Source organism: Osmerus eperlanus, chromosome 1, assembly GCF_963692335.1.
Source record: "Osmerus eperlanus chromosome 1, fOsmEpe2.1, whole genome shotgun sequence".
Lineage (NCBI taxonomy): Eukaryota > Metazoa > Chordata > Actinopteri > Osmeriformes > Osmeridae > Osmerus > Osmerus eperlanus.
Window position 1 is genome coordinate 25,261,556 of NC_085018.1, and position 27,758 is coordinate 25,289,313.

General features: G+C 47.8%; 2 protein-coding genes across 6 annotated transcripts in view; both read left to right on the plus strand.

Moving 5' to 3' along the window:
- Positions 1-1,426: 1,426 nt before the first annotated feature.
- On the plus strand, positions 1,427-10,012 carry osgn1 (oxidative stress induced growth inhibitor 1). Of its 2 annotated transcripts, none has more exons than XM_062472780.1 (6): positions 1,427-1,774; positions 4,269-4,336; positions 5,852-5,988; positions 6,091-6,282; positions 6,855-6,946; positions 7,170-10,012. In XM_062472780.1, exons 2-6 carry the CDS (start codon positions 4,285-4,287, stop codon positions 8,218-8,220), a joined length of 1,524 nt encoding a protein of 507 aa, XP_062328764.1. In that variant the 5' UTR covers positions 1,427-1,774; positions 4,269-4,284; the 3' UTR covers positions 8,221-10,012. The 2 variants fall into 2 exon arrangements, with proteins under 2 accessions (XP_062328764.1, XP_062328755.1); XM_062472771.1 differs by having other exon boundaries at positions 1,427-1,657.
- A 3,806-nt stretch (positions 10,013-13,818) lies between these two features.
- mtss1 (MTSS I-BAR domain containing 1) overlaps positions 13,819-27,758 on the plus strand; it is a 20,655-nt gene continuing 6,715 nt past the window's right edge. For 2 of the 4 annotated variants that reach the window (XM_062472812.1, XM_062472829.1), the window contains exons 1-7: positions 13,819-14,531; positions 18,233-18,294; positions 19,726-19,799; positions 23,484-23,568; positions 23,669-23,760; positions 23,853-23,927; positions 27,353-27,510. In XM_062472812.1, coding sequence (XP_062328796.1) covers positions 14,460-14,531; positions 18,233-18,294; positions 19,726-19,799; positions 23,484-23,568; positions 23,669-23,760; positions 23,853-23,927; positions 27,353-27,510 — 618 coding nt within the window. In that variant the 5' untranslated portion in view covers positions 13,819-14,459. The remainder of the gene's footprint in view (positions 14,532-18,232; positions 18,295-19,725; positions 19,800-23,483; positions 23,569-23,668; positions 23,761-23,852; positions 23,928-27,352; positions 27,511-27,758) is intronic. The other 2 variants (XM_062472803.1, XM_062472821.1) reach the window with 1 other exon arrangement.

Sequence of the window (27,758 nt, forward strand, 5' to 3'; positions counted from 1 at the left end):
GTACCAGGCTGCGAACTCGTGTGCTCTGACTTGCGGCCGCGACAATCATCTCTAAAACCCCCGCTTCAACCAGCTAGGCCTTCTTAAAAGCTAGCTCTTCAATGGCGCGGGTCGGCGATATGTATAGCCCAGTGGCGATTTTAGACCCTTTTTAGGGATTCTCAAGCACCAAAAATAATAATAATTTAAAAAAAATTTTTTATTATTATTGTTTATTATCATTTAATGCTGGTAGTTCATGAAGGGACATCCTTAATTTGTTCATTCATTCAATATTTTGCATAATAATTAATTAATTAATTGTTATCCAGTGAAATTAGGGATTTATTAGCAAGGGGGTTTAACAAATCAAATCAAATTTATTTGTATAGCCCTTTTTACACGCAAGCATGTCACAGAGGGCTTCACATATGCCCATAGAACTGCCCCTCAACCAACCTAAACCCCTCCCAAAAAACTCTCAACAGGAGAAAAAAAAATGGAAGAAACCTTGGGAGGAGCAATTCAGAGAGGGATCCCCTCCTCCAGAGACGGTTGGTGGGAGAGAGGAGCAGAACACAGGCTAAACATAGTCATACAGTGTCGATGGGTTTTTAAAACACCAAAATCCATTATTCAACTCTTAACACTTTTGCAAGACACTGTATTCATGTCACATTCTCATTGGGGGCTGAGCACCCCTAAAGGTCTTATCCAACTCGGTGATACAAGCAGCAAGTTTACATACAGAAGGGTTTACAGATGGTTCTGCCGAGTCACGGCGGGGTGAGCGTGTGGTGCAGCACCTGTTGATGATGAGGTCTAGATGGGAATGACGACTAGTTCAAAGTTAACCGAAGCCTGGCTAAAACAGACAGCAGAGGCTATAGGCTTACCGCTGAGTTATGTTTACCGCTCTCCCGACGTGAGAGTTGAGACAACAAATTTAATGGATGGTTTATTGGACTGTAGGCTATAACAATACAGGCAGATACACTGACGCTAAACCGATCCGTAGCACTTCAGATTGTTTTCAACGTTTTGGAAACGGCATTTTGGTGTGTTTGGGTTGGGTATAATTTTGCTGTTTCAGTCACGTTGATTCTAACACTTTATTCAAAGGGGAACTTTGAAGTGCCAAATCGTGCATAGAAAATCAAGGATCAGAAGTGGATAGTTCTAATTATATTTCTGTGGCCAAGGTCAATGAATGAACAATAATATCTCAATTACAGTATTACATAGTTCACGGCTGCAAAAATAAAAAAATACTTTTCGAGATACGCTTCTTTTTTCACAGCGCGGTTTTCACTGATTGGCTGAAAAGATTCCTGTGGCGAATTTGAGTCTTACATCACCCTTTTTGGTAGCCAATTGCAGGCTCTAACGTCACGATTCATTCAGCGTGATTGGCCTGTGCCCTCAGCGCATAGAGGAATTATAAAACCGTTCATACTCAAGCTCCGGCATACTACAACGTTATTGCGGCATCGGCCGGACAGGCACCTAATACATGAGGGCAATAATTTCAGATTGATGGTCTGTTTGTCAGATTAACATTGCGTGAATATATCACTTGCATTTCTAGAAAGACTTCATTGGAGATCGAGGCGGCGGCGGCTCCAAGAAGACAGAACAGCGTTCAAGTCGAGGAATTGACACGGTGTTTCTTTTTCCGGTAAGTGTCCGCCGAGATAACCGATTTTCAGTGTTCCGACATTCTTGACACCTTTCCGGACTGTTGTCGGCGATTTTACTGCAGCTTCCGCCAACATCAGGAACGTACAGTGCAATGGTGGGTAAAATGCCGGGTTCAGGGAGGCTGTGGGTGGGAACACATGTAGGAGTCTTTTCGCTAATCCAAAATAGAAATTAGGTTAGTTGGCTAGCTATTCATTTACTACAACCCATGTTACGATTAGGCTACAAACTGTCTACCTGGTTAATCTGTAAGAAATCTTGTTAGTGTACAAGCTGGCGGACAAGCAGATGGAGCGGGCGCTTATCTGCACGCTTTAGCGTGTCACCGACCGACCAGACGAGGCAACGAGGCTGGTGTTGGAGACCCAGTAACTGCTCGTGATTGTATTTGTACAATTGGTCCCGCCGACACCGGTCCAGTATAGCCAACAACACCGTTACGGTATAGGCTAGCTGTCGCTTTCTTTTCGGAGAGGTAGCCTATTGATTCTGTATGCGGAGCCGGAGGCTGAGACTGACAGGGCTGTGTGCAAACGTGTTGTGCTACACAATAGGTTCACTGCTAATAAAAGACTACTGGCAGCAAGCCCGCAGGGTCTGCTAATGAGAGCAGTCATGAGAGGTGCTCATTCTGGACACCGAATATTTAGGTCCAGTGAGAGACTGATCGTTATGTAGTGGGGTGTTCGCTTATGTCACAGGCATCTGTAGCAATGTGGTCATGTGGAGTTTACATCATATCGCCGTGAAGCACCGCTCTCTCGCTCTCTCTCCCTCTGTCTCTCTCGCGTGCGCGCGCGCACACTATCACACCCTAACACACACAGGCTGGTACTTTGCAGCACAGCCTTTACTCCAAACTGCCATGTCATGGTTACCAGTGCAGAATTGGTTATATAAGATTTGGCAGAAGCCCAGACTCTACTATAAGCTAGGGTTGCCAACTCCTATGTGATCAAATAAGGCACACCTTGGCAGGGGCCCCCATGTCGAGGGGGGAAATAATTAAGCTGGCATCTGGGGGCTTTCCCCAGGTGATTTTCCTGCATTCTGGTGAATTTGTGCTTTTTATGCATCAATTTAAATGCCAATCTCAACATAAGAACTGTAAGTCGCTCTGGATAAGAGCGTCTGCTAAATGATTAAATCTAAATGTAAAATAAGAGTAAAGCAGAGCTGCATCAATTATATTAAAGATCCCCTAAAGCGAAACATTTGTTTTTCTTATATTTATGTGGTCTAAAATGTTTGACCTTGACTAAACATAACTAAACTGGCATCTGTGCAAAGTTTGTCACCAGAGAGGGTTTTTTTTTTCACAAACACTGAAATTGTAGCCTGGCTCTGCCCTCCTACGTACTTCCGCTCAATTTTATTTTTGCTTCTGTACATAGGTCTGGCCATGAGGTACGTAAATCAGATTTTTCAGGTTGATTTTCTACCGGCGAATCACCGAACAGAGGGAGTGGCTGAGAACGATGACGTTGATGTCGTGCGCTAGTTTGTGTTGTAGTTCCGTAATGTCGGCGGAGAAAGATGTGAGCGAAGCTATTCGGTCCGTTGTGGCAACGCTGCCGAATATCCAACAGCTAAAGCCGGAGCAAGAACAAGTTTTGCTGAGTTTTGTTGGTGGCCATGATGTTGTGGCCCTCCTCCGCACGGGGTTCGGGAACAGTTTGATTTTCCAGCTACGGCAGCTAGCTCTGTTACAGTAGTGGTGAAGGAATTGGCTAAGGCGAACGCTAGCGATTGGTTATGGCAGATCAGAGTGGCTCTGGGAAGATCCAATAGTTTTAAACTTCAACAGAGTACCCGCCTACAAGGAAGTCAATGCTTGTCAATGGAGCGAGGCCAGACTCTCTGTACAAATGCAATGTACGAGAGTCTGGTTAGGACCAGGCTACTGAAATTGGCTGGGTTTCCCAGATTCGTTAAGAAGCTCTTAACGCTAAGAGCTTCTTAGGAACGTTCTAAGAGCGCTAGGAAGCTCTTAGCGTTAACAGCTTCTTAACGAATCTGGGAAACCTGGCCATTGTAAGTCTGCTATCAAAATATGAATCGCAGCAAAGTATTTTGTAGATTGAAAAACAATCACTGTGGGGGCTTTAAGGCTCATATCCTGGAAAAAATGTTTGGTCTGTCAAAATTAACTATTTGGTGTATTTGGAAGAAGCAAGAAACTGTTGATAAACTCCTAAATAGCAAATGACGCCTATTCATTCTTTTTCTCACGTGAATAGGGTAAAAATATTAACCTTTTAGATATAACCATGAAAATCACTGAGTTGATTACTTACATCAAGACAAACAAAACATGTATTACACGTTTTTTTTACATTGTTAACATGGGCAAACGGTGCATAATCTAATTAGGTATGTGCTAATTTGCATAAATACCACAACAGATCCAAACGTTGGGTATAGACAGGTGAAAATGTCTTGTTGAATCAGAGAGACCAGCAGAGGAGAGGAGGAGAAACACCAGCAGAGAGGGGAAGGAGAGAGAGAGAGAGAGACCCCAGTACTGAAAGAGGGAAGGAGAGACCAGCAGAGTTGCTGATGGATAACCAGTCTTTGTTGTCTTCCAGAGAGCTGCTCGGCAACATGGACGAGAGGGACACCCTTCCCACTGAGGTGCTACCTGTGGTCATCATCGGTAAGAACATGCTGGAGACACTCCACACACACACACACACACACACACACACACACACACACACACACACACACACACACACACCAGCCACACACACACACACACACACACCACACACACACACACCAGCCACACACACACACACACACACACACACACACCAGCCACACACACACACCAGCCACACACACACACACACCACACACACACACACACACACACACACCAGCCACACACACACACACCAGCCACACACACACACACACACACACACCAGCCACACACACACACACCAGCCACACACACACACACACACCAGCCACACACACACACACACACACGCCACACACACACACACACCAGCCACACACACACACACACACCAGCCACACACACACTCACACACCAGCCACACACACACACACCAGCCACACACACACACACACACACCAGCCACACACACACACACACACACCAGCCACACACACACACACACACCAGCCACACACACACACCAGCCACACACACACACACCAGCCACACACACACACACCAGCCACACACACACACAACAGCCACACACACCAGCCACACACACACACACCAGCCACACACACACACACCAGCCACACACACACACACACCAGCCACACACACACAACTGCCACACACACCAGCCACACACACACACACACACACACAACAGCCACACACACCAGCCACACACACACACAACAGCCACACACACACACACCAGCCACACACACACACACAACAGCCACACACACACACCAGCCACACACACACGCCACACATGGACTAGCAAGCCCAACAGTAACTGTTACATCATGTAGCCTTCACTGTTATTCTGATCCAGAGGTCTGTTTTTTAAACAATGTATTAGGGTGTAGAAAGGTGATTTAAGGACAGTATTGTACTGTAGTTGTGTAGTAGTAGTGTTCTCTACCAGACTGAGTCTTGACTGTTCTGGGCAGGGTTGCACAATTATGTTTCCCTTTCCTCACTGTGACTTTGCATTTTTTGCTCATCAACAATCATGTGACCATCTGACTAGGATGTTATCAGTAGCTTTTGTTGTGGAACGTGTTCGGAGGATTGTATGTTACTGGCAGACATCCCAACCTGCAGAGACTCATTTCAGGGAGGTGGCGCTCCCCCCCCCCCCCACGGGACGCATTCAAAACGCGCGATTTGCACCTGTCTCTACCAGAAATGACCATTGGACAGTCTCTCGCTCGCTATAAATACAAAATCCCAGATTTCCGGGAGATTGTAGAGCATTTGCGGGCGTCAGGGAGCCGCTATTGAAATGCGGGAGACTCCCGGACCTTCCGGGAGACTTGGGATGTCTGTACTGGTTAGAACCTGAGTAATGAGCTGTATGCATGTGTTAGGTAAAACTTGGGGTTAGCATAGGTAAAGCATAGGTAAACTTGACATTGGCAATGGGTTTGACACAAAACCGGTCTGAATGAGTTTCTCTCTGACTCCTAGGCAACGGGCCTTCTGGAATTTGTCTTTCATACCTGTTGTCGGGTTACATCCCATACCTGTCACCAGGGGCAACACATCCTAACCCTCTGCTGCAGGGCAAGCTAAGAGAGCAGCCCCATCTCTCTCTGTTGGAACAGGTAACAACCTCAACTGTCTCACTAACCTCACCTGTCTTACCCTAATTTTACCTGTCTAGCTCTATATGTCTAACTTGCCTACATCTACTCCTCTCTCTCTAGGACCTGGAGTACCTGTGTGAGGGTTTGGAGGGCCGTTCGTCCAATCCCATGGCGGTGTTGTTTGACTCTCTGCTGCTGCCAGACAGTGACTTTGGTCTGGATCACGCATCCCCTCTGCAGTGGCGCTACGAGCCCCAGCGGGCCACGCCTCACCTGGTGCTGGGCAAGGGTCTCCCTGGGGGAGCCTGGCATGTAGGTCCCTGCCTCCACACACACGCTCGCTAGCCCTCACACACACACACACACACACACACACACACACACGCTCGCTAGCCCTCACACACACACACACACACACACACACACGCTCGCTAGCCCTCACACACACACACACACACACACACACACGCTCGCTAGCCCTCACACACACACACACACACACACTCTAACCCTCACACACACACACACACACACACACACACTCTAACCCTCACACACACACACACACACACACACACACGCTCGCTAGCCCTCACACACACACACACACACACACACTCTAACCCTCACACCCGCACTCTAATCCTCACAAACACACAGTCTAACCCTCACACACTCTCTAACCCTCACACACACACTCTAACCCTCACACCCGCACTCTAATCCTCACAAACACACAGTCTAACCCTCACACACTCTCTAACCCTCACACACACTCTCTAACCCTCACACACACTCTCTAACCTCTCTCGAATGGTGTGCATGTGTGTAGATCCATTCAAGTGTGTGTATGTAATTGTGTGTGTGTGTGTGTGTGTGTGCAGGCCATGGAGGGCTCCATGCTGACGCTCAGCCTGGCTAACTGGATGGAGCTTCCTGGCTTGAAGCTGAAGGACTGGGTCAGAGAGAAGCGCAGGTGGGTGTCCTGGCCCCGTAATCCCTCCAGTTCAACTTCCATACTACTCTTAGCCATAGCAATCAAACCAATAGACCAAAACGTCAAAGTGAGTCGAATCAAATGCACCGTTACCAGTCCCACAGTACTTTCAAATACTTCCACACTTTTTGCACTGTGTATATCCAGGTAGATATTTGGTGTTAGTGTAGATGCGCAAGCCTGACAGGTTGTGTCGTTGCAGGAACGTGCGTAACGACCGTGCTACCCCTGCGGAGATCGCCTCCTACTACCAGCACTACGTCAGGCAGATGGGCCTGGAGGGCAACTTTGCCTGCAGCACCACCGTCACCTCCCTGGAGCGTCAGCCCAGCTCTGCCCTCTGGAGGGTGCAGGGGCTGCAGCGTGGCGCGGGGGAGGAGCTGGAGGGCGGATGCCACGACCAGGTGCCCTTCACTGTCCTGGCTCGCAACGTGGTCCTCGCCACGGGGACCCACGACATCCCCGCCCGTCTCGGCGTGGAAGGGGAGGGGCTCCCGTTCGTGTGCCACAGCTTCTGGGAGCTGGAGGCGGCCATCGCCCGCGGCGAGCTCAACCAGGCGTCCGAGCCCGTGCTGGTGGTGGGGGCGGGGCTGACGGCGGCGGATGCAGTGCTGGCGGCTCACCACCTCAACACGCCGGTGTATCACGCCTTCAGACGCTCCGTCGCCGACCCCAACCTCATCTTCAACCAGCTGCCCCGCCTGCTGTACCCAGAGTACCACAAGATCCACCAGATGATGAGCCAGCAGCAACACCAGCCCGGCCCAGACCCAGGACAGCCCCTCCCCCCTGCCAGCCCACCTGACTCCCCTGGCCCCTCCTATTCCGGCTATCTGAGTTTCCCCAGGCACCGGGTCCTGGCCTTCAGGCCAGACAGGAAGTGCGAGCTGGAAGGGGAGGGGGGCCGACGTACAGTCCTGAAGGTCTCCATGGCGCTGGTGTTGATTGGCGCCCACCCCAACCTATCGTTCCTTCCGGAGAACGGCCAGTCCTTGGGGCTGAACCCTGAGGAGCCAATCACGTGCCGGCGGAACCCCCTGGAGGTGAACCCCTACACGTACGAGAGTGTGACGGAGAGCGGCCTGTACGCCCTGGGGCCGCTCGTAGGGGAGAACTTTGTCCGCTTCCTGAAGGGAGGGGCGCTGGCCATTGCTAGCGACCTGGCAAAGAGACAGCAGGTTGGGGAGGGGGGCGTGGCCTTGGCCAGAGGGGTGGAGACACTGACAGAGTCAGCCTGCATGCTGAGCTCATAGACACTGGACTGGGCTGCTAACCCTAACCCTGCCTCTTGCACTAGGTTGGGCCAGGGTCCTAGGCTGAGCCAGGGTTCCTAGGCTGAGCCAGGGTTCCTAGGCTGTCTATTTCGTTGCTAGGCAGCTGCTGTTTCGACAGGTCAGGTGACCAGCACAGGACGCCATGACTGGGATGACCTGCTTAAATATTGACTCTTCTAACTCCATCAGAGCACCATCGCTGTCGAGGTGTTTGTGTCCCAGGTCCCTCCTGACCTCTCTGTCTGCTGGGTCTGCAGTACGGTCAGGGTTGTGTTATTCATGTGGAATTCCATCACTACAGTTGCCATATGTTCAACAGTGGTAGTCCAAAGGAGAAGGCAGGGTTGTTGACCTGTATGTTTTCTATGGGATATCAATGTACGTACATTTGCTAGGCTATAATAGTTAAACTTTATGAAAAGTAATCATGAATATGGCAGCAATAGAATATCTCCACCGCCTGAATCTGTCTCTAGAGAGCTCCTTCATTCCTGTTACTTGAATGTCTGCGCTTGGAAACCTGTTTGTTTATCAAAACTGTTTTATATATATATTTTATATCTTAAATCACATGTACAGGACAAATGAAAGGATTTCATTGTATTATTTATAGTAAAGCAGCATAAAACAGGATGTTAAAATATAATTTTCAGCCTCAATTTAAAAAAAAGAAATTTGAATTTGTTAAAATTCAATGGTCAGCAGTGTGTGTGTGTTGGTCAGCAGTGTGTGTGTGTTGGTCAGCAGTGTGTGTGTTGGTCAGCAGTGTGTGTGGGTCAGCAGTGTGTGTGTGGGTCAGCAGTGTGTGAGTGGGTCAGCAGTGTGTGTGTGTGGGTCAGCAGTGCCTCTGCAGTGGTGCTCTCTCATCCTCGTGCCTTAATGCCTTCCAGCCCCCGGCACGCTGTCTACTAAACATCCGTCACACTAATCACTGTTCTATACTGTGTCATACCTACAGTGCCTGTCAAAAGTTTGGAAACACTGTCTTTGAGAGACACGTGGATTGATAGACTGATGATATTGTTTATATGCAACAAACTAGGTAATTTAACGGTACTTGGACCAAAATGTACAGATATTGTAAAAATGTAATTTTCATCAAATTGTCACCTCAGGCAATATTTGGAGAACATGCTAACTCAGAATATACATGTATGTTAACTGCCGTACAGACAGTGATTGAATTAATTCTTGCATAACAGAATGATTGAATACCAGGTCTCACTTTTTGTGTCTCACCAAAAAAATTATAAGCCTAAATGTTTCCAAACTTCTGACAGGAACTGTATTCAGCCAACTGTAACCTGTAAACACTCTTCCTTGGGGGAAGGTATGGGGGTTCTACCCTATGAGAGGTTGGGGTTGGTTGTGGAGGAGATGGATGCAGAACACCGACATGCAAATGCGGGGTAGAACCATTGTGGGAACCCTGCAGACCAGGAGAACCTCCATGAGGAACCCAGAAGAGACTTGAGGGGTGGTTCTCGGGAGAACCTTACAGTGACATTTGATTAATTCAGCAGACGTTCTCATCTGAAGCGACGTACAAATGTTGCGTGTAGAAGGAACAGCAGAAGATTGAGGATCAGAAGTACATTGTTACTCTCACTCCTTCCCCTGCCTCTGAGATCTGCTGCTGCTAGTTGGTTCTGTCTAATGTTATGACCTTTATGACTGGGATGTGTCTTGATTCATGAATGCAGTTTTTTTTTGTTTCTACATGCACTACAATGGTTTCCAGTGGCTCCAAATAAATACACTGTTTTCAACACAGCTGTCTGGTTTATTGATAGACTGCTGCTTCTCAGGTTTCAGTGTCATTCGCTTTCTTCACCACTAGATGGCGTCAAACAAATAGCAAGGAAATGAATGGGGTTTAATAATGGAGAACAGCTGGTTAGCTATTTTCCTTCCTTACTGCACATGTGCCTGAATTAACCCTACTGGTTAGTGCACAGACTGATAATAGACTAATAGTGTGTACTTCCGGTCTCTATCCTACTTCCTGTGTTTGACAGGAAGCCTATTGTTTACTTCCTGTCTATTAAAATACAAAATCAGGACAGAACTGACCTTGCATGGTGTGTTGGACTACATGGCCACAGATCCAAATGTCTTGTATTCCAGTGTATCATTATAACATTTCAGTATTGCATGCAAGGATGTTTTGATGTCCTCACACTGATGTGAAACAACAGTAGGACCCTGGTTACACACCTGTAGGACCATGGTTACACACCTGCAGGACCATGGTTACACACCTATAGGTCTGGTTACACACCTGTAGGACCATGGTTACACACCTCTAGGTCTGGTTACACACCTGTAGGACCATGGTTACACACCTCTAGGTCTGGTTACACACCTGTAGGACCCTGGTTACACACCTGTAGGACCATGGTTACACACCTGCAGGACCATGGTTACACACCTGTAGGACCATGGTTACACACCTCTAGGTCTGGTTACACACATGTAGGACCATGGTTACACACCTCTAGGTCTGGTTACACACCTGTAGGACCCTGGGTACACACCTGTAGGACCATGGTTACACACCTGCAGGACCATGGTTACACACCTGTAGGACCATGGTTACACACCTCTAGGTCTGGTTACACACCTGCAGGACCCTGGTTACACACCTGTAGGACCATGGTTACACACCTCTAGGTCTGGTTACACACCTGTAGGACCCTGGTTACACACCTGTAGGACCATGGTTACACACCTGTAGGACCATGGTTACACACCTCTAGGTCTGGTTACACACCTGCAGGACCCTGGTTACACACCTGTAGGACCATGGTTACACACCTATAGGACCATGGTTACACACCTCTAGGTCTGGTTACACACCTGCAGGACCCTGGTTACACACCTGTAGGACCATGGTTACACACCTGTAGGACCATGGTTACACACCTGTAGGTCTGGTTACACACCTGTAGGACCATGGTTACATACCTGTAGGTCTGGTTACACACTTGCATGACCTGGTTACACACCTGATCAGCTGGCACTGAAAGAAAAGAAAGTTAGGCATAAAACAGATATACTGGTAGCCCTCTGTGTTACAATGTACTCAATATCACATCATTATGCATCCACACCTCATTAGGTTTTCCAGTTTTAACAAAGGTCCCACACTGCAGCCTTCATTTTGTGCTACTGTACGCATACACTTCACAAATACAAAAAATCTTATTTAAAGTGTTCCACATTGCTCTGTTAATGGACTAACATTCAAACTAATTAACATTTTCTTAGACTAAAAGAGAAGCATATGTAAATTATTATTGTTAGGATACGTTTCCCGGTGCCCGACAGACCCGTCCAATATCCGTGATTTCAATCGATTCCATTTTATCATCGTAGGTTTCCAGGGTTACCTGTGTATTTCACAGGATCTCACAGTAGGCTACAACAAAGTTCATACACAAAGTAATCAGATATACTTTAACTCAGGGTGCGAATTACGGGGGGGTTTGGGGGGGCCTGACCCCCCTAATTAAAACTTGGACCCCCCCAAAGTAGGGGAAAAACAACAGGTCGGTGGGGTCGATACACGCCTTGGAGAAGAAGTTGACCCTCCCAATTGTCATTGTATAATTTGCACTCTAGATTTCCGAACAGAAAATTAACAATGTTTGAAGGGCGAATTTGTTCATTGATCACCAGGATCACGAGATGTCCTGGGATCGTTGTTGCTCCACCCGAGGGCAGTATTGGGTAAGAGAGAATTTGGATCTTCTGGAGTGGGGCAACAAGCTAGTTAGCTAGGCTTAGCAACTTTCTCTGGCTACGTGGATTCCCATTAGTTTAGGGTTCAATTTAAGTGTACGGATGCGACCACGTTGAAATCCTATTGGCATATGAGGAAAGCGTGAAGTAAGCGCTAATAAGCTCAAATGGCGCTCTGAACCCTTCAAAATAAAGGTTCAGACATTTAGTTAAAGAAGTCTTTTTTGTAAAGTTTTTTTGTATTCTTTCATGAGCAATTTCAACAATATCAAAGACATTTGAGTTGACAAGATACACAGAGTACATAAAAAACATTTGGAATTTGTTTTACTTTCACTCCTTAGGCCTACATGTTTTACATAAATATATGTAATTTCAAAGGTTTTGAAAAATGGTTTTGAAAAAAGGTTTTTAAAAAAGGTTTTTAAAAAAGGTTTTTAAAAAAGGTTTTGAAAAAAGGTTTTGAAATAAAACAGGCTTGTTATTTTAGTAATCTGTATTTGGTGGCATAAACAATATAATTTATTGTCATTTGCATTGCGCACATTTCCTGGCGATCACGCACAACAAAAGTAAGCTAGTCTACTAGAAAAAAAAGTCTGAAAAAAAGTGTGGGAAAAAGTTTTGAAAAAAAGTTTTGAAAAAGTTTTGAAAAAAAGTTTTTAAGTTTGATTTTTTTATTTGAAAAAACAAGTTGCCTACATGTTTCATTATAGAAACTGTATATAAATATTTTTTACATTTCTTCAGTGGTAGGATAGGTACCCATGAACGATCTGTATTTTAACAGTGCAACATCGTCAGAGCATCGTCTCAACTATGAATGTGAACAACAGAATTTACTCCACTATAATTCCGCAGACAAGGCATCAACAACATTTTCACATCTCAAGCAAAACATCATGAGATTCCGCAGGAGCTCTGTGTTACAATTCACCATCTATTCATTTGCTATTTTTTTCTTTTATGTCAAATTTTTTAAGCATTAGTCTATTGGCGGCTGCAATCTGCCTACCCTCGAGGACCTGCACACCTCGAGGACCCTGAGGCGAGCGAGGAAGATTGTGGCCGACCCCTCCCACCCTGGCCACTCCCTGTTCCAGCTACTCCCCTCCGGCAGAAGGCTGCGGTCCATCAGGCCCAAAACCTCTCGCCATAAGAACAGTTTCTTTCCATCTGCTACTGGCCTCTTCAACAAGGCCAAGGACTCCCATTGACATTCATTCATTATTTAACCCAGTATCTGATTGCACTATTGCACTATGTTGACCACTCATGCTGCTCATTCTTATCCTTATTCTTATTTTTATTTAGATTTTATTTTATATTTAAATTGTTTTATTCTTAGATTGTTTAGTTCTTAGGAATAGGTAAACTTCTGTACCTTTACTTAATTTAAGATTCGTATATGTTTAGTGTTTGCACTTCCCTGCCACAGTAAATTCCGTGTTTGTATAACATACATGGCGAATAAACCAAATTCTGATTCTGATTCTGATTGTATTCTGCACCCTCACTGAATTTCTCATTCCAAGGTTTTCCTGTGAGTTTTTCCTGTTCCTTGAGGGTTTAGGATAGTTGAGATGAAGGGAATCTGTTAATCCCTCTGTAACATAGACTATAAAGGGCTAAATTGATTGCCAAACTTGATTTGATTTTAATCCAACACCTATGCGCATATTTTTTTCTGATGAGTGAGACCGGATTCGGAGAGGGGACCTTGCAGAATAGTTTTCTATTTTGTGCTTGTGAAACTTGTGTGATAGTGTGTGGTCGTCAGTTTCATACTTTTATTTTGAAAATTCCCAAATCCTTACTGGCGCTATCTTGACGGTACTCCAAGGATTCGGTTTGAGTGAAGTATTTTTTTAAAGCACCACGGCACACGATAGCCTACGCTAGAAAGGACTATTTCAGTGAACTAGCAAACCTTAACTAGTTCTAGCTAACGTAAATTTCAGCTGAATTCACACGGCGGCCGTTCTGTCTTATTCAGCTCCTTTAACGCAAGCGAGTGTTTTAGACAGTAGTCACTACCACAGGCTAGGTAGCAAACGAATAGCAAGCTAGCTCGGTTGTTAGCCACCTTGCTGGGGTCGAGTACACATTTGCTTGGGACGCATATGCTGATTAAAATCAAGTGAATGTGGTGTATTTCCAACTCTACATTCAGCCATGATATCGTTGGTTGGAGGTCTATCATGTTGGCTGGCTAGTATTAGCTAACGTTAGCTTAGCTACGGCCAGCCTTGACGTCCAGTCCTGGCTTGGTGTTACAGGACTATTCCACGTAGTTACCGAGTTTCCTCCCGGGAACACTGTTTTCATCTGAACTCGCCGTATTTCACCATTCTGGAGGTTGGGTTTATACACGCTGTACTTTGCTTTTGGATTTTTTAAAGAAGCATTTTCATTATTTCTTTACGAGGGTTAGAGTTGGATATCTACAGAGGTTAGTTGCGTGCTTTGGAAAAATGGATGCGGGGATCGAAAAGGAATGCAGCGCTCTAGGAGGGCTTTTCCAGCTCATCATGAACGACATGAAGGTAAGCTTGAGCCGTCTCGGTCACTGCTACACAGCAGTGTGACGCTGAACCGACACGCTGGAACTTCGACAGATGTGCGGTATATTTAGACTTTAATGAAAAACACGCTCGTTCGGCTGACGATTTGTGTACCTGAATGTCATGGAAGTGAGTGTCGGTTACTGGAGTAACCACCGCCGGCTGGCATGTCAGTGCTCCTCCCGTCTCAGCCGGGAGGAACTGCTCAAAAGGTTTACACTTCTTTACCCCGAGAATCAAACCTTTAAATACTGGCAAGACTGTTAGTTCAATACCATACTGTAATAGTAAACGGTTATGTTCCTTACACCTTTTCTCCCAAATATAATTGTTGTTTATTATCAGCGTAGCTTCTCACAGTCATAGTGTGGACGGGACCAGCTCATGTTTCTGCCCAAATAAGAGTGACAGAATATTTAGTATGTTAGATGGTGAAGGTTATTCTTTACCATGGATGGTACGTTATAAATGACTTTCAAACCTATCATTCAATGAGTTAGTGGATTAAGTTCAGACAGTTGAGGTGTTTTTTTCTGATAAGTTTTTGGTATTGAATCTTACCCTAACAAACACACGCACACACGTGTGAACTATGGATGTATGTATAGTGAGACGGACAGAGAAAGTGAAAGATGAATATGAACTGTATTCATAAGAACAAGGCTGGTGTGTGTTTTCAGACCAATCAGGAACCCTATTTCTCAGCAGGCATTGATCTGTCCGACTGGCATCTGTTTCTGGAGATCGTGTGCAGCGTTCAGCCTCGTGTCCCAGAGGTCGTGAACTCTTATTGATTCTTGGCTTGGCTATATTGGGAATGCCTTTCCCTGCACCCCCCCCCCCCCCCCCCCCCCTTCCTCCTCCTCCTGCCGACCTCAACACATTCCACCAAACTCCTCACCTTGCCCGCTAGTGTGTACACGCTCTTGCACCACATGCTGAAGAGAGAGAAAGAGAGAGAGGGGGTAGGAGAGAGGGGGGGGGGTAGGAGAGAGAGGGGGTAGGATAGAGAGAGGGGGTAGGATAGAGAGAGGGGGTAGGATAGAGAGAGGGGGTAGGAGAGAGGGGGTAGGAGAGAGGGGGTAGGAGAGAGGGGGTAGGAGAGAGAGAGGGGGTAGGAGAGAGAGAGGGGGTAGGAGAGAGAGAGGGGGTAAGAGAGAGAGAGGGCGAGAGAGAGAGAGACCTAACCCTGTAGAGATAATAAAATAGTAATATATTCATTTGTCAGACGCCTGAACATGTTTGGGGACTTGTCTACTGTCTCTGGGTCTAGGAACAGTCTACTGGTGGGACAGCAAAAATATGAACCTTTTCTTTCTCCGCTCACTCCTTCCCACCTTGCTCACCTGTCAGTCTCTCACCTGTCAGTCTCTCACCTGTGTTTCGTCCTTCTGTTAAACCACAAGTGTGCAGGTGGAATCTCACTGTTCTCTTCATCCATCAGTTCAGGTCATGCTGTTCACCCACAACCACAGCACCATAACTAGCCCAGCCCTAACCCCAGAACCAACCCCAGCACCAGAGCTAGCCCTACCCCAGCCCTACCACTACCCCCAGAACCAGCCCCAGCCTAGGCCTACCCATCACCAGCCCTAATCCCACGTCTGCCCTGGCCTCACCTGGCCTCACTTGGCCTGACCTGGCCTCACCTGGCCTCACCTGGCCTCACCTGGCTGCCTCCACACTGTATCTCAACAGAAAGGGCTTCTCCTCTCTCCACTGTTCTTAATTATTCATCATGGTAGTGCAACATCCAGCAGCTCAAAACATGACAGGCAGCAAGACAGGCAGCAAGACAGGCAGCAAGACAGGCAGCAAGACAGGCAGCAAGACAGGCAGCAAGACAGGCAGCAAGACAGGCAGCAAGACAGGCAGCAAGACAGGCGACAGGCAGGCAAGCAGAGCGACAGGCAGGCAAGCAGAGCGACAGGCAGGCAAGCAGAGCGACAGGCAGGCAAGCAGAGCGACAGACAGGCAAGCAGAGCGACAGACAGGCAAGCAGAGCGACAGGCAGGCAAGCAGAGCGACAGGCAAGCAGAGCGACAGTTGGGGAGGCCTGCCAAATCTGTAGCCTCCCAGGTATGTAGCAATGAGCAGCTACTTCTTTGTGGCTGCCCTTTTCTACTCACTGCCGAGTATTTCTCGTGAAGCGTTAGGGCACGTGGGTGTTGCATATGGCAGCTGCTCCCTGGCCCAAAGCAACAACAGCTGGGGAGGACTTCTATCATGGTGGAGGAGAGGGGAAGGATGAAGGGAGGAGGTGGTACAGGGGAGAGTGGAAGGAGGGGAGAGTGAGAGGAGAAGGAGAAGGAGGGGAGAGTGGAAGGAGGGGAGAGTGAGAGGAAAAGGAGGGGAGAGGAGAAGGAGGGGAGAGTGAGAGGAGAAGGAGGGGAGAGGAGAAGGAGGGGAGAGTGAGAGGAGAAGGAGGGGAGAGGAGAAGGAGGGGAGAGGAGAAGGAGGGGAGAGAAGGAGGGGAGAGGAGAAGGAGGGGAGAGTGAGAGGAGAAGGAGGGGAGAGGAGAAGGAGGGGAGAGGAGAAGGAGAATGAGGGGAGAGTGAGAGGAGAAGGAGAATGAGGGGAGAGTGGAAGGAGGGGAGAGGGAGAGGAGAAGGAGGAGAAGAGAAGGAGGGAAGAGGAGGAGGAGAAGGAAGGGAAGGAGGGGAGAGGAGTGGAAGGAGAAGGAGGGAGGGGATACCTAGCAGGACCTAGCTCCTGACGAAATGACTGCTTTCCCTCTAGTTGGGTCTACAGGTGCTGGGTAGGGAGTAACGCATGGCAATTAGCTGGAAGTCCCCCAGGGGCAACTAGTTTAGAGTAACCCAGGGCAACTAGCATAGAGTAACCCAGGGCAACTAGCATAGAGTAACCCAGGGCAACTAGCATAGAATAACCCAGGGGCAACTAGCATAGAGTAACCCAGGGCAACTAGTTTAGAGTAACCCAGGGCAACTAGCATAGAGTAACCCAGGGCAACTAGTTTAGAGTAACCCAGGGCAACTAGTTTAGAGTAACCCAGGGCAACTAGCATAGAGTAACCCAGGGCAACTAGTTTAGAGTAACCCAGGGAAACTAGGTTAGAGTAACCCAGGGGAACTAGTTTAGAGGAATCCGACCAGCATAACTCTGAGGAATTGAGTCAGGTTAAACCATTAGTCACTGAGCTGGTATCTGTCCTAGCCTCACCCTGCTATGACTCACACCAGGAAACAGGTTACCTGCCTAATGTAATCTGTTTCCTCAGAAATCTGCTCACTACACACACACACATGTACCTGAACACGCACGCACACACACACACACACACACACACACACATATGTTTACCTCACACATCTGTATGTGAACACACACACACTCATATGTACATGAATACACACATGCATGAAGCCTCTGTCTACCGTTGCCTGGTGAGGTTTTGGCACAGCGTTTAAACACCAGCAGATGTAGCCTGTCCCAGACCTGGGTGGCTTCACTACAGCTGTTTGATATGATGCAGGTAGACTGGGAGAGGAGAGAAACTTTCAACTGACAGCCAAAGTAGACTCTCACCCTCTCTCTCACCCTCTCTCTCTCTTTTTGCGCTATCTCTCTCTGTCTCACCCTCTCTCTCTCTCTCTCTCTCTCTCTCTCTCTCTCTCTCTCTCTCTCTCTCTCTCTCTCTCTCTCTCTCTCTGTCTCTGCAGGCGAGTTATCCAGCGTGGGAGGATTTTGTCTCCAAAGGAGCAAAGCTGCAATCTCAGTTAAGGTAAGAGCTGTCTCATTACACACCACACACTAAGCACTATATACCACTAGGGGTGGGCGGTATACCGGTATGAACGTGAATACCGGTATTGCGTTGTGTCATGATATGGATTTTGCCATATCATGGATATCACGATATATTAATAAATGTATTAAATATTAAGTGTTTCTGTTTGGTATAAAATATAAGTAAGTGATACTGCCTAGCGGGCTAGTTCAAATTTGTATATTTTACAACAAAAAAAACATGCAGCATGCGCTGCACGCATTGTCCCAGCCAATGAAAGTCAACAAACAAGCTAGCGCAACTCTGAGGAAGCAAACATTCATATGAGTAAACAGCTTTTGTTGGCAAGTGTAAGCAAGCATTAATGATGTCTGAAAATAAAGCCAGTGGGGTTGATTTGCCGGACGAATTGGTAAAAAAGGGGGCCTCTTCTGTCGTTTGGAAATGGTTTGGTTTCAAGTTATCCGACATCGACCAACAAACACTACTCTGTAAGTTGTGTCATCGAATTGTGCTAGCCAAAGGTGGAAACACTAGCAATCTTTTTCACCGCCTGAAAGCCATGCATGTGCGCGAAAATGAATCTACCAGAATGTGTTTGACAAATCCAATGCCAAGTTGGTTAGAATTGTGAAATGTTTATTGTAAGCCAACAGAATTAAGTATTCAGCCATGTAATAATTGTTTAAAGATAGAGCTAACTCACTACAAATATTTAACAGTTTTCTTGCGATCCCATAAACGTAGGCTACTGTTGAACGCGTTGGCTACTGAGAAGTCGCTCTTCCGTGGCAATTAAACACTGCAAAATTTGGAAAACTCATGTGACACACCGGAGTTACCCAGTGCAAATCTGTCCGAGTGCGGTAGATTAGCCGCTGCAGTGCGCGGATTGCATTGTCATGACATTTTAAGAATAACTAATATATCGTGATATATACCGATATCGTCGGTACGATATTCGCTTACGAATTATACCATGATAAACATTTTAGGCCATATTGCCCAGCCCTATATACCACACACTGTACACTATATACCACACACTAAGCACTATATACCACACACTGTACACTACACCACACACTAAGCACTATATACCACATACTATACACTACTGACGGCACACACACTATACACACTACACATACACTATACAACACACTATACACCACACACACTATTCTACACACCACACACACACACTACACTATACACACATTGGATTTAGACGGGAGACGCTACTCACACTGTACACAGTACACACAGTCCAGTCACAGTACATTTCAGGGGTTAGCACTTAGATTTTTTACATCGTTACGTTTTTGCGGATACGGTCAGTGTTACAGTTACATTATTGTGTGTGTGGCCATTTCACATCCAACACTTTTTTTATGGGATGTGTGTGGTTGTCTGTGTTTCCAGGGCGACCATCCTGGTGACAGGGTCGTTCCTGGATGCCTTCCAGAAGGTAGCCGACATGGCCACTGGAACCAGAGGTAAACACACCGTGACCTCTGACCCCTGACCCCCGACCCTGACTGTGCATTCTAACCCTAACCTCTAACCTTGATCCTGACCCCTCACTTTCTCCTTTTGATGCCTGTGTCTAGAGCACATTCTAGAGCACTCACCTGGTTGCTATGGTAACAGCTGGCTCTTCATCTGGCCTTTCAGGCTAACGGTAGAGGCCGTCTAGAGGCCGTCTAGAGGCCGTCTAGAGGCCGTCTAGAGGCCGTCTAGAGGCCGTCTAGAGGCTGTCTATAGGCCGTCTAGAGGCCGTCTAGAGCAGGGGTGTTCAACCCTGGTCCTCAGGGTCCACTATCTTGCATGTTTTAGATGTTTCTCTGCTCTAACACACCTGATTCAAATGAAGGGGTTGTTGTCAAGCTCTGTGGAAGCCAGGTAACGGTCATTCATTTGAATCAAGTGTGCTGGAGGAGGAAAACATGGAAACAAGGAAAAAGGGTCCCTGAGGACCAGGGTTGAACACAGCTGTTCTAGAGGCCGTCTGTCTAGAGGCTAGAACAGACGGCCTCTAGCCGTCTGTCTAGAGGCCTCCTCAGGGCTCCAGACTAACTATTTTTACTAGGAGCACCGTAGCCCCTGACTGAAAAATTTAGGAGCGCAAGCAGAAAATTTAGGGGCACACCTTTAAAATCGACCTGCAATGCAATTATTAATGTAACTAGAGAGGGTACAATTTCTGGGGAAATTGGGGGGTGTGCTTACGTCGGTTGCAGATGGGTCATTTTTACAACTGATATATACAGTGACGCACCACACAAGCTTGAGTTTAAATACATTATCTAATGTGACATTACGTATGCAAGTCTTAGCTATGCCTTAAATGTATGATGCACTTATCAATCAGTCCTCCTAGAAGGGGCGATTTTAGACCCTTTTTAGGGGTGCTTGAGCACCCCTAAAAACGGGTGTGACATGTATTCATGTCACATTCTCATTGGGGGCTGAGCACCCCTGAAGGTCTGATCCTAGAATTGCCCCTTTCCTACACCACACTTGCTGAGCAAAAGCGCAAACACATGCAGGGATACAGTAGCTAACAACGCTAGTGCTAAATAAGTATTTAGCTGCTCGGCTCCATGACGCAGGGTAAGAAGGGCTCGTGAGACAGCTCACCTAAAGAACAAAGGGGAACCCACTTGTCTGGCAGATAAAGACATGTTCGTAGGAACCTAGCGAAAAATAGCCTAAACATTCCAAGACTTTTAGCTACGGTACTAATGCTGAGGGCTCGCTGATATCGCTGTCTTACTAGAACGTGGTATCTATGCGTCGTTGCTAACGTGTGCTGACGTTGTGTACACCCAATAAATTCCAAATTTGTTGGTCACACATGCGCGAGTACTTGTAAAAAATGCTCACACTGTCTCAAAAACTGGTTGCAAAATGCGACCATTTGGTCGCAGTCTGGAGCCCTGGGCCTCCTAGAGTATAAGTGTGTCTTTTTAGAGACCGTCTAGAACAGTGGTTCTTAACCCTGGTCCTCAGGGAACCCCTGTACTGCATGTTTTAAATGTTTCTTGGCTCCAACACACCTGATTCAAATGAATGGTCGTTACCAGGCTTCTACAGAGCTAGATAACGACCCATTAATTTGAATCAGGTGTGTTGGAGCAGGGAAACATCTAAAACATGCAGGACAGGGGTTCCCTGAGGACAGGGTTAAGAACCACTGAGCCAAAAATGTCTTTGCACAACGCAGTCTGTAGTCTGATTGTGTGTGTGCGTGGTCGGAACCTGCGTGATCTGGACATTGCAGCTTCCTGTGCTGGTGTGTGTGTGTGTGTGTGTGATTCATTGACTTATGTGTTTGTATGACTCAGCCACTCCTTTCACAATATCAATGATTTCCTGCTCCTTCATGTCTGACTCACTCACACGCACACATACATTTTACATTTTTGTCATTTTAGCAGCAGCACATACACAGAGACACACACACACACACACACTGGATGCCCATACCTCAGCAGGCCCTCAGTCAGGTTATTGATTAGCAGTGTAGTGTGTATAGCAGTACATTGATTAGCTGACCTCTCTCAATAATCAGCCGTATTGACCTGCTGTGTTCCAGGCATCACACGCATGCAGTCACACTGAATGACCCAGCTCATTTCTTCCCCTCTCTCTCCCCTCCCCTCCTCTTGCCTCTTCTCCTCCTCTATCCTTCTGTCTCCCTACCTCCTCTTCTCTCCTCTCTCCTCTCGCCTCCTCTCTCTCCTCCTCTCTCCTTCTGTCTCCCTACCTCCTCTTCTCTCCCCTCCTCTCTCCTCTCGCCTCCTCTCTCTCCTCCTCTCCTTCTGTTTCCCTACCTCCTCTTCTCTCTCCTCCTCTCCCTCCTCTTCTCTCTTTCTCTGCCATCCTCCTCTCCTCCCCTTCCTCTCTCTCTTCCTCTTGTTCAGTGACTGACTGTATCAGTCAGTTTACTATTCACCCTGTATCACAGGCTTCTGTGCTAGTTGGTGTGGACACAACTGATTAATAATCTGACATCTCTCAACTGGCCCTCGTCACACCTCACACACTCTGACAAACACCTTACTCACACCCTCCCTCCACACACATCTCAGACACATAGACACACACACACACACACACACACACACTCGAGCAACACTAGAACCGGTCTACTGGGTTCTGTCAGAGATCCTTGGTCTGTTACCATGGAGACAGCTTCTCGTCTTACCCCTGTACGATCTGCTGCTAATCTGGAAACTCAAGACCTCTGACCCAACTCTGTATGTGAGGGAGCACGCGTGTGTGTGAGAGCAGGAGCGTGCCTGAGAGTGTGTGTGTGTATGTGTGAGAGAGAGACACACAGCAGGGGTGTGTGTGAGCATGAGGGAGAGAGAGGGATACTGTAAGCTGTGTGTGTGTGAGAGAGAGTGTATGTGAATGAGAGGGAGAAACTGCCATTAGGTCTCTGTCTAGCTTTGTGGCTGTATTGGTTCAGTATTTAGGCAAGCTTGTAACTGTTGTCTTACTGTGTGTGTTTGTTGTTGTCTTACTGTGTGTGTGTTGTGATCAGATGATCAGAAAAAGTTCTTCTTTGGATCCTCATGACACATTGCTATGGGAACGGACTAGGTCACTTTATTAGTCTCAGCAAAAACACATCAGAGAGTGTCACAAGACTCCCAGCAGACACACACACACAAACGCTCACACACACACACACGCTCACACTGGAAGACAGAAAATTACCTAACTTATGCAGCAGGCTGAGGGAGAAAGTATCACAAGACTTTCAACCAGTAGTGACCTAATGTTAGTGCCCTGGACCTCCCAGGGAGGAAGGGGGGGGGGGGGGAGGGGAGGGGAGGGGGGGGGGATGTATGCGGCTGAAGAGGAGGGTGAGTGAGAGGAAGGAAGGGGATTAGAACCAAACAGGGCTAGACTGGGACTAGGATCCCAGCTGACCGACCGGGGTTAGCTCACCAGCACGCAGGACCCTGCGTGCGGCGGGCAGGACCCTGCGTGCGCTGGGCAGGACCCTGCGTGCGGCGGGCAGGACCCTGCGTGCGGCGGGCAGGACCCTGCGTGCGGCGGGCAGGACCCTGCGTGCGGCGGGCAGGACCCTGCACACTAAACACAGCTGCTCCTGCAGACGTCACTCCTAGCTTAATAACACAGTTTCCTGTGTCATCGTTTTTCAGGTGCAACCAAGGAGATTGGCTCGGCCTTGACCCGGATGTGCATGAGGCACAGGAGCATCGAGTCCAAACTGAAGCTGTTCACCACGTAAGCGTGTCTTCCTCACTCTCCATCCTGGTGGATGTTTAGTGTGTTGTGTGTGCAGGGCTCTGGGTGGAAGTGTGTACTTAGCGTGTTGTGTGTGCAGGGCCCTGACAGACGGGCTGGTTGCTCCCCTGGAGATGAAGATCGAGGAGTGGAAGAGAGTGGCCAGTCAGCTGGACAAGGACCATGCCAAAGGTACGCACCCAAATACATACCACACACACCACACACACACACCACACACACACGCATGACGTACAGCATGTGATCCTGACTTATCGTTGCAGACTATAAGAGGGCCAGAGCTGATATCAAGAAAAAGTCCTCAGACACCATCAAGCTGCAGAAGAAGGTCAAGAAAGGTGAGATCCTCTCCTCTCTTCTCCTCCTTTTCCTCTACTCTCCTCCTCTGCTATGCTTTCCTCTTTTCCTCTACTCTCTTCTTTTCCTTTCTCCTTCTTTCCTCTCATTCTCTCCTCTCTTCTGCTCTCCAGAGAGAGACAGGCAGGGAGAGAGAGACAGACAGGCAGGGAGAGAGAGACAGACAGGCAGGGAGAGAGAGACAGGCAGGGAGAGAGAGACAGGCAGGGAGAGAGAGACAGGCAGGGAGAGAGAGACAGGCAGGCAGGCAGGCAGAGAGAGAGACAGGCAGGGAGAAAGAGAGAGAGACAGGCAGGGAGAGACAGGCAGGGAGAGACAGGCAGGGAGAGACAGGCAGGGAGAGACAGGCAGGGAGAGACAGGCAGGGAGAGACAGGCAGGGAGAGAGAGGCAGGGAGAGAGAGACAGGCAGGGAGAGAGAGACAGGCAGGGAGAGAGAGACAGGCAGGGAGAGAGAGACAGGCAGGGAGAGAGAGGCAGACAGGCAGGGAGAGACATGCAGGGAGAGACATGCAGAGAGAGACAGGCAGAGAGAGACAGATATGACAAACAGAGCCGGGAAGGGAAAGCGTGTGTGTGATAATAACCTCGTCTGAGCTGGCACTCCCTAACAATATGTGGTCGGACACACCCTTGGTTGTCATGGTGACCCAGGTACACCTAACCTATGGTTGTGACGGCACCACACCCTTTGCCTCAGTAAAATATGTCTTTATTGTTCTGACTAGATCTGCTTGGAGGCGCATGTGTGTGGGCATGCTCTCTGGGCCTCCACACTCTCTCTCTCTGGGCCTCCACACTCTCTCTCTCTGGGCCTCCACACTCTCTCTCTCTCTGGGCCTCCACACTCTCTCTCTCTCTGGGCCTCCACACTCTCTCTCTCTGGGCCTCCACACTCTCTCTCTCTCTGGGCCTCCACACTCTCTCTCTCTGGGCCTCCACACTCTCTCTCTCTGGGCCTCCACACTCTCTCTCTCTCTCTCTCTCTCTCTGGGCCTCCACACTCTCTCTCTGGGCCTCCACACTCTCTCTCTCTGGGCCTCCACACTCTCTCTCTGGTCCGCCATCTCTCTTTCTCTTCGTCTTTCTCTCTCATTCTCTCGATAAACATTTTCTCATATTTACTGAGCAACTCAAATTAAACTAGTGCGTTAGTCAGCCAGCTAGTTAATGAATCAGTCAGGTAGTTAGACAGCTAGTTAGTCTACCAGTTAGTTACTCAGCCAGCCAGATAGTTGGATGGCCAGCTGGTTAGTTAGCCAGCTGGTTAGTTACCCAGCCAGCTAGGTAGTTAGCCAACTGTTTAGACACCAAGCCAGCTAGTTGGTTGCCCAGCCAGCCAGAGTCCAGATCAGACCAGAAGTAAAGAGGGATGTTGTAACAGAGGAGATAGGGTGTGTGTCAGGAGAGAGAGAAGTATAGCTTCCTCTCTCATCATGTGAGCCTGGTGCCCTGGTGTAACCCCCAGCTCTGTCCATGGGTCTCCTTGCTGCACAGCACACAACAGCCCACCTGATTCCCCAGAGCCTAGGGCTGCCTCTGCAACCGTTACATACCGTCCTGGCTCCACACAGCTAGCTAGCTGTCTAGACACAACAACCCCAGCGAGTTGTCTGTTCATAACACAGTTAGCTAGCTATTTATTCAAAAGACGGCTAGATAGTTGTCTAGACACAACACAGATAGTTAACTGTCTATATATAACACGGCTAGCTAGCTGTACAACACGGCTAGCTAGCTATCCATATATAACAAGGCTAGCTAGCTGTACAACACGGCTAGCTAGCTATCCAGACACTACAGGACTAGCTGGCTGTCTAGACACAGCATGGCTAGCAAGCTATCTGGACACAACACGGCTAGATAGCTAGATAGACAGACACAACAAAGCTATCTTTACAGACAACACAGCTATCTATTTCAGTATCTTACTAGGTCTGGGGAGGACCACAACAACATATCTGTCTAAGCTAGCATGTCTAGCTAGACAGAGACGGTGCACAGGCAGTAACATCAGACAGACAGCTAGGTAGGTAGGCAGACACCGTTCTGTCTCCCCCAAAGTGAGACAGCACAGCTGTTAGTAGCTTTGACCTTTACTCTGCTCTAATGAAACCCAGACCCTCGCCCCTCCCCCCCCCCTCCTCCCCCTGGGTAACAGCTGATAAGTCTTCTCTTAACTCATGCTGTCATATGGAGATGTGCTGCCCTCTAGCTGGGAGTGAATGTATTACACTTTTTTATTTTTTAACTTGTTTCAATTGTTAGCACGAATACAAATTGTAAACCTTCGTCATGGGAAGAATATAAAGCAGTGGTGTTCTTCCCATACATACATGGGCGGCGCTAGGGAGGGGCTAGCAGGTGCTTCAGCGCCCCCAAGAAAGACCAACGCACCCCGATAGCACCCCCAAAAATATTGCTAATTTATTAACAGTCTTCAGGCCCGGAGTGGCCATCGGGAGAAAAGGGGAGAATTCCCTGTGGGCTGCTCTGCCTGCTCATAAATTGGGCCAGCAGATCGCCTGCTTTCTCTTTGTTTTTTCACACACCGAATTAAACGAGTTTGTTAAGTTACTGTGTGACTGATAAGTAAGCTAATAGGCTACACTAGGTTTTAATCTAAATAAGCGCATGATCAGACCGTGCATTAAAAAGTGCCATTTTCAGTTGTCGCGCATGCTGTCTTTCTTATTGTTGTGGAGGGAATTAGCAAGATTAAGCTGATGCGAAAATAATAAAATGGATGGGGAAAAGATGCCAGGAGGAACTGAAAAAGCCAGGTAAAAAATGAAAGATCTGTCACTTCATAAAACTATGTTTTCTCAAAAGCACAGAATCTTTCAGGTAAAAATTTGGGTTGTAATTTCCCAAATATGAGTCCAACGTAATGTTTATATTACATAAATCTCAAGAAACCATTTTGCACTGAAATTAATGCAAAAAATCACCTTGATTTCGATTTCACCTCACATCAAAATCTGTAGGTCCTAGGTTCTGGTTAAAACCGAATGTTCAACGAATGGCTCGGCCCCTGGTGGGGATGGGCTGGTTTTGACCATTATATTCCCGGGCTGAAAATGGGTCCCACTCCGGCCCTGATAGTATTTATATATAATATATAGCCTATATATATAATTGCGCAGCTCCCCCTGTCAATGATCTAGCACCCCCTCAGCACCTGCATAAAAAATTCTCTGGCGCCGCCCCTGCATACATACACTAGATGTATCCACAAACTGTAAGCCGACGGTGTCCATGACAACACCCAGGATGCCTACAGGGTTTTCTGGCAGCTATGAACAAATCAACCGCAAAAATGAACAGAAACAAAAGACCGTGTGAAGCCGACCCACGCTTTTATGGTTGTCACTGACGCATTTTGGTTCCTGTGTTTGTTTCCCCAGGGAAGGGTGAGGTGAGGGGCCAGCTGGACAGCGCTCTACAGGATGTGAACGTTCGTTACGCGGCGCTGGAGGAAACGGAGAAGAGGGCCGTGTGCAGGGCTCTCATCGAAGAGAGAAGCCGTTACTGCTCATTCGTTAACCTGCTCAAACCCGTTCTGGTGAGTCTGGCCAATCAGAGGACAGGGTTGTCAGCATGTCCAAACACGTTCTGGTGAGTCTGGCCAATCAGAGGACAGGGTTGTCAGCCTGCTCAAACACTTCCTGGTGAGTCTGGCCAATCAGAAGACAGGGTTGTCAGCATTCTCAAACACTTCCTGGTGAGTCTAGCCAATCAGAGGACAGTGTGGGTGTAGAGAGTGGTGCTGGATTGGACAGGGGGGTCTAACTAGTTGTGATGCAGTGATGT

Bases quoted from the DNA above. Each gene is read 5' to 3' on its own strand.
- osgn1 (XM_062472780.1), top strand. From the start codon at position 4,285: ATGGACGAGAGGGACACCCTTCCCACTGAGGTGCTACCTGTGGTCATC. The intron at 5,989-6,090 runs GTAACAACCTCA...CTCTCTCTCTAG, and splicing joins ATCTCTCTCTGTTGGAACAG to GACCTGGAGTACCTGTGTGA. The intron at 6,283-6,854 runs GTAGGTCCCTGC...GTGTGTGTGCAG, and splicing joins TCCCTGGGGGAGCCTGGCAT to GCCATGGAGGGCTCCATGCT.